Genomic DNA, 7,338 nt, shown 5'->3' with positions numbered 1-7,338 from the left:
GTAGAAAATACTAAATACACTAATAACTGATCTTGTCTGTTTTGTGTTGTTCTCTTTCCCTTTAAACTCACCTTACTGTGACTGTGATAAATAAATAAAAACTCAAAACCTACAAAGATTATTTGTAGAATGGTAAGGTCAGAACGTTTGCTGGGTGTCAGTACAGTTCACTCTCCATCCAGACGCAGGCCGTGATGATCCTGTACCTCCGCTCTCTGACTTCTTGACAAGCCACACCACATCTCTTAATACTCAATGTGTTAGTACATGTGTATTTGATAGAAAGTATTAAATAAATCATGAGCTGAGTTTAGTAAGTAGTTAACAGTTAATTAATTATGATTGGGCCCCCTCAAGTAAAGTCATGTCAAAATAATGCATTAACAATTAGTAATGTAATTAACATTACTTGAGAGGGCCCATAATAATTCATTCATTATTAACTATCCATACACTAACATCTACTCATGGCTTGTTAATGCATTATTTTGACATGACTTTACTTGAGGGGGCCCAATCATAATTAATTAACTGTTAACTACTTACTAAACTCAGCTCATGATTTATTTCATACTTTCTATCAAATACACATGTTCTAACACAGTGAGTATTGAGCCCGATTAAGAGATGTGGTGTGGCTTTTCAAGATGTCAGAGAGCGGAGGTACAGGATCATCATTTAAAGGGAAAGAGAACAACACAAAACAGAGAAGTTCAGTTATTAGCGTATTTAGTATTTTCTATGCTTGATGAGGAGGATCAACTAATCCTTTGTATTTGATAGAAAGTATAAAATAAATCATGAGCTGAGTTTAGTAAGTAGTTAACAGTTAATTAATTATGATTGGGCCCCCTCAAGTAAAGTCATGTCAAAATAATGCATTAACAATTAGTAATGTAATTAACATTACTTGAGAGGGCCCATAATAATTCATTCATTATTAACTATCCATACACTAACATCTACTCATGGCTTGTTAATGCATTATTTTGACATGACTTTACTTGAGGGGGCCCAATCATAATTAATTAACTGTTAACTACTTACTAAACTCAGCTCATGATTTATTTCATACTTTCTATCAAATACACATGTTCTAACACAGTGAGTATTGAGCCCGATTAAGAGATGTGGTGTGGCTTTTCAAGATGTCAGAGAGCGGAGGTACAGGATCATCATTTAAAGGGAAAGAGAACAACACAAAACAGAGAAGTTCAGTTATTAGCGTATTTAGTATTTTCTATGCTTGATGAGGAGGATCAACTAATCCTTCACCACCCAGTAATGATTATGACAATGCTGAAGATGTCAAAAGCTCAAATTATGATATTAAATTATTTCAATTCATTTCAAAGTCAGAGTATTTTGAATTCCTTCTTAAAGAGGCTGTTTGATTTAGTTTACCCATAAATGTTAATTAACGCATTAACTATCAACTTGTACTAATATGTAGTTGAGGCTGCCGTTAATTCATGCGTGAATCCATATGACTCCAGTCGTAGTTAAGGATAGCTCTTCACTAGTTCATGATTAGTTAACACCTTTAATAATCATTAGTATTTGATGAATTAAGTATTAATTTAGGCATTAGTACATGAATTTTCATGTACCCTTATTGTAAAGTCAAATGTTACCGAAATCTTTCTTAGGCACTAAATCAGTATATTATAATTATTTCTGAAGGATCATGCGACACTGAAGACTGTTGAAAATTCAGCTTTGCCATCACAGGAATAAATTATATTTTAAAATATATTAAATTAGAAAACAGTTATTTTAAATTGTAATATTATTTCACAATACTACAGTACTGTATTAAAAGACGATTCAAAACAATTTCAACAGTAGTATGCTCAAAATATTTCACATGGTAAATCCCTGTTAATACTTACTTGGGTCCAGCAGACATTAGTGCGCAGCTTTCCTCAGTGCAGAAGTCTGTGATGGTCCCATACAGCATGTTGATTTGGTTAAAGAAGTCCACAGCTACGAGCACATCAAACAGCATTATAATACAAACCTATTCCAACATCTTTAGTCATGTTAAAACCTGCGGTCTAAAATAATCATATTGTCAAGACCAAACAATAACAAAAATATATACCCCTGCAGTTCCATAACAAACCTCAAGGGGTTTGTGAAACCCTGCTCTAATAATTATATAGCAGATGTTGGGTACACCCAATATTTCATGAGCTGCAGCAATTAGATGAAACCCTAAACCATCAACATCAGTGCTGCCAGAGTCTGTATTCAACCCTCTGTCCCTGCGGCTAATAATCTAAGAAAGCTCCACTGTCTCTATTGTTAAAAATAGAAGAAGGCCAGAGGCTATGAATGAATCCAAACGAATGTTGCAAAACTGACCTACAAACAGGCCTTATAAAATGGATGTTAAGTGGGAAGACCCCTTTGGGGGAGTCCTGATTTCGGGTGCACCTATTTTAAAGGGTTGTGATGTTAGCATTTGTTTTGATTGGCAATTTTGATTTAATATTTAATTCTGCAGCAGCAGACCTATATTCAATTAGGAACAAAAAAATAAAAACCTTTATAGCCACAGCAAATTTTCAGGCTTTTAGCAGCACACGCTGAGGACGCAAACACAGGTTATTTTTTCCTAGAGTAGTAATTGGGCGGGTTTTGTAGCGAAAACCTGGCAACCCTGCACCAGACAGAGCTGTCGCGATTCTTTCTATTGTGAAGTCATGCAGTGTGAAACCCCCTGTTGCCGATCCATCGGGCAATGTGAACAGAGCAGCAACTGAATGCTATCCCAGATAGTCACGCGGTGTGAAAACAACGGCGATCCGACGAGTTTGAAAATCGTGCAGTGTGAACTCGGCATAAGTGGCTCCATAAAACCCATAAAACTCTTCCTCTGAGTTGAGCCTATGTGCATTTACTGGTCTATCAACACCTCAACGTGAGCCTGTCTTCACCAATTCAACAGCTGCTCTGTTCAGTATGTCCACCTGTTCAGACACAAATTTGCACAGCAAACAACGAAAGGGACACTGGAAGTGATAAACAAATACAGGCAAACCTTCTGAAGGACTCAATTGAATGACCAACATGCTTCAAGCCAACAATAAAGAGGATCAGAACAGACCCATTTTCAGGTTGTGATGGTCCCAAATGACATTATCTTTTCTCATAATGATATTTTCTTGAGTCAGGACTCAGGCGACTGCATCAGAGCATCAAGCAGAAGACAGATGGGGAATTCCAGTCTTCACAAAGCAAAAAACATGTGCATGCCATGCACAAACTGTTTTGAGGGCATAATAATGCCAGCATCAAAACAATAGTGAAAAACACACTCTTTGCACAAATGAATTTAAATTTAACTCAAATGTCAAAACCATGATTCCACTTAAGAGGCTTTACTGAATTATCTTGCGAATCACGTGGCCTGATTTACAGCACAGCCTACTTCCCATTTTCAATGGAAAGCAGAAGAGAGAAATGCATTACATTTAGCTGACATGATTATATTTATGCTTCTGAAGACATTAGAGCAAAAGATTATACTTGTTTCTATGATTTGGCGGTCACAACATAATTAAATCCATTGCAAGGCAGCGTCTCCCTATAAAAAAATATAGATATAGAGAGAAACTGATGCATGATTTAGAAAAATACCCATGTGGACACCAACACAGGTTAGAGATAAACACAAATCAACATTTTAAAGCAAAATGTACAGTATTGTGACTTACTATACTGGGATATGTATAGTACAGTACACAGTATACTGGGATTATAGGGGAATTATCCAGACATACTGATCATATCTGGATTTCAGGTTAGTTTGATGTCAAATCATTTTGGTACGTTTCGCGAAGGCGAGAGAACACTTATTAGGTAGCAGTCCTTGGTGATAACAGATTTTGTAATAAAAATTGTTTATTAAACTAACAACATCTTTGGGTTATGATGAAGGGAAACATTGCAGAAAAACACGAAAATCTCCCGTTTACATGAATGGCATGATGTTGGGAAATACAGCTGTGTTCACAGCCAGATTACTGTAAAATGAATCCAAGGGCAGTCATAATGGTGAGTAACCAAACCCAATTTCTTGCAGCTGCTGATGGCCTCATGTACTGGCTAAGTATTCTTCATTAGCCAGCCTACAGTTTTGTGTTATGATGGTCACGTACTAATCTGCTGCGACAGGATCAGACTGTGCTTCTATCAGCTGTTTTATATATCATTACTGTTAGCTGCTAATAAATGACGGCTGTGAGTCAGAATTGGTCATGTATAGGCAGCTTCGGGACAAAAGCAGTATTTCTACGCTTGCTAACTAGCCATCAGTGTTCCCATTTATAGAACCCATTCATACTTACAATAAAAAGCTCATCTCTCCTTGAGGAAAATACGCTGTAGATGAGAAATCGACACTAGTCCGTTATCTTGACTGTTGAAAGGTGGAAAAGCAAAGTATTTGAGCCTTAATATCCTTAACACTCCAACAACACAGATCCTTCCCGTGCAAAAGTTCTCCTTCCCATCCAAAGTGTCTCCAGAGCCACAAATCTCGCGAGATCACGACAGCTGGTAGATCCAATGGATAGCCTTTCTTCTCAAATAAGAGTCACGTTAGCATTAGGATAAAAGAGCGCTGAGGGAATTCAACGGAAAATTATGTTCTTAACAAACTCTCTCTCTAAAAATTGTATTTGTTTATTATTATTATTATTATTATTATTTGTTGTTGTTGTTGTTGATTGATTGTAAAAATGGCTATATAAATAATTTTAAATTAAAATGCTTATCTTTAGGTTTATCAGTATCTAATAATTGGTAAAAGACAATAACTTCTAGCTGTTAACTTATTATTAAGTTAATGTTCGCCAGAAAATATTCTGATCATTTGTTTTACATTTATTATAATGACAATGAAAAGCAAAAATGTAATTTTACTAACAACATTACATGTCTTTATAATATCTAATACTACCTTAATAGTGTGTTGACAAAAATATTCTTTATCCTAATAAAAAGTAAATAATTTTCAGAAAATGGTGTAATAATTTGCTTTATTACAAGAATAAAAAACATCCAAATCAAGCACCGTATTTTGCAGTTTTGAACTACAACTACAAAGAAAAAGTTAAATAAATATTTTATTAAATAATTCACAGATTTTATCCTGTCAAGCAGTTTTTGCAGAAATTTAAAAGTGACTGAGAAATCGACACTAGTCCGTTATCTTGACTGTTGAAAGGTGGAAAAGCAAAGTATTTGAGCCTTAATATCCTTAACACTCCAACAACACAGATCCTTCCCGTGCAAAAGTTCTCCTTCCCATCCAAAGTGTCTCCAGAGCCACAAATCTCGCGAGATCACGACAGCTGGTAGATCCAATGGATAGCCTTTCTTCTCAAATAAGAGTCACGTTAGCATTAGGATAAAAGAGCGCTGAGGGAATTCAACGGAAAATTATGTTCTTAACAAACTCTCTCTCTAAAAATTGTATTTGTTTATTATTATTATTATTATTATTATTATTTGTTGTTGTTGTTGTTGATTGATTGTAAAAATGGCTATATAAATAATTTTAAATTAAAATGCTTATCTTTAGGTTTATCAGTATCTAATAATTGGTAAAAGACAATAACTTCTAGCTGTTAACTTATTATTAAGTTAATGTTCGCCAGAAAATATTCTGATCATTTGTTTTACATTTATTATAATGACAATGAAAAGCAAAAATGTAATTTTACTAACAACATTACATGTCTTTATAATATCTAATACTACCTTAATAGTGTGTTGACAAAAATATTCTTTATCCTAATAAAAAGTAAATAATTTTCAGAAAATGGTGTAATAATTTGCTTTATTACAAGAATAAAAAATATCCAAATCAAGCACCGTATTTTGCAGTTTTGAACTACAACTACAAAGAAAAAGTTAAAGAAATATTTTATTAAATAATTCACAGATTTTATCCTGTCAAACAGTTTTTGCAGAAATTTAAAAGTGACTTTGATACATCTTGTTCTTTCTGTGAAATTTCTTTTGAAACTGTAGCTCATTTGTTTTTGGAGTGTCCTTTAGTTCATGTTAATGCTTTGATTGTCCAAAATGTTTTTTATGATTTCTCTTTATGTTATAGACACATTCTTTTTGGGTTTTATGCTAAAGATAAATAATTTATTTAATGCAAGTTTTTGTGTAAACCTCCTTTTATTTATTGGAAAGTTTTATGTCCATAAATGTAAATATACTAAATGTAAACCCCATTTTAACATCTTCAAACAAGAACTGAACTGAAATTTCAACATCTGTTAACAAGAAAGCTATAAAACATCTAGAACTTGTGCCATGTTTAATATTCTTCCTTAATATACTTGTATCTTTATTTGTGTGCACTCTCCCTCTCTCTTTTTTACTCCTTTCTATTTCTTAAGAATCGTTATATTACATTACTTCTTCTCTTAACCAATTAAACCATAATTCGTTTATTATTTAAAGTTTTTTTGTATGTTTTGTACTTACTGTATTTTATATTTATTTTGTACGTACTGTAATCTTTTTTTTTTTTATAACTGCAATAAAAAAAAACTGTAGTTATGAAAAAAAACTACAACTAAAAAAAGAACTACTATTTTGAAAGGACTGTCAATTCAACGGAAAATTATGTTCTTAACAAACTCTCTCTCTAAAAATTGTATTTGTTTATTATTATTATTATTATTATTATTATTTGTTGTTGTTGTTGTTGATTGATTGTAAAAATGGCTATATAAATAATTTTAAATTAAAATGCTTATCTTTAGGTTTATCAGTATCTAATAATTGGTAAAAGACAATAACTTCTAGCTGTTAACTTATTATTAAGTTAATGTTCGCCAGAAAATATTCTGATCATTTGTTTTACATTTATTATAATGACAATGAAAAGCAAAAATGTAATTTTACTAACAACATTACATGTCTTTATAATATCTAATACTACCTTAATAGTGTGTTGACAAAAATATTCTTTATCCTAATAAAAAGTAAATAATTTTCAGAAAATGGTGTAATAATTTGCTTTATTACAAGAATAAAAAATATCCAAATCAAGCACCGTATTTTGCAGTTTTGAACTACAACTACAAAGAAAAAGTTAAATAAATATTTTATTAAATAATTCACAGATTTTATCCTGTCAAGCAGTTTTTGCAGAAATTTAAAAGTGACTTTGATACATCTTGTTCTTTCTGTGAAATTTCTTTTGAAACTGTAGCTCATTTGTTTTTGGAGTGTCCTTTAGTTCATGTTAATGCTTTGATTGTCCAAAATGTTTTTTATGATTTCTCTTTATGTTATAGACACATT

The 7,338-nt window shown here is 32.6% G+C and overlaps 1 protein-coding gene across 1 annotated transcript in view; it reads right to left on the bottom strand.

Annotated features, from left to right (window-relative positions):
• The window catches only part of LOC107746863 (MOB kinase activator 1B-like), a 9,653-nt gene extending 7,645 nt beyond the window's left edge, over positions 1 to 2,008 (bottom strand). Inside the window, exon 1 of the mRNA XM_016561193.1 lies at positions 1,893 to 2,008. Within this exon, the coding sequence (XP_016416679.1) occupies positions 1,893 to 2,008 (116 nt within the window). The remainder of the gene's footprint in view (positions 1 to 1,892) is intronic.
• Positions 2,009 to 7,338: the final 5,330 nt, after the last annotated feature.

This window comes from Sinocyclocheilus rhinocerous, unplaced genomic scaffold, assembly GCF_001515625.1.
Source record: "Sinocyclocheilus rhinocerous isolate Xijiao unplaced genomic scaffold, SAMN03320098_v1.1 scaffold468, whole genome shotgun sequence".
In the NCBI taxonomy this organism is placed as follows: domain Eukaryota; kingdom Metazoa; phylum Chordata; class Actinopteri; order Cypriniformes; family Cyprinidae; genus Sinocyclocheilus; species Sinocyclocheilus rhinocerous.
This window is presented reverse-complemented; position numbering and strand designations above follow the sequence as displayed.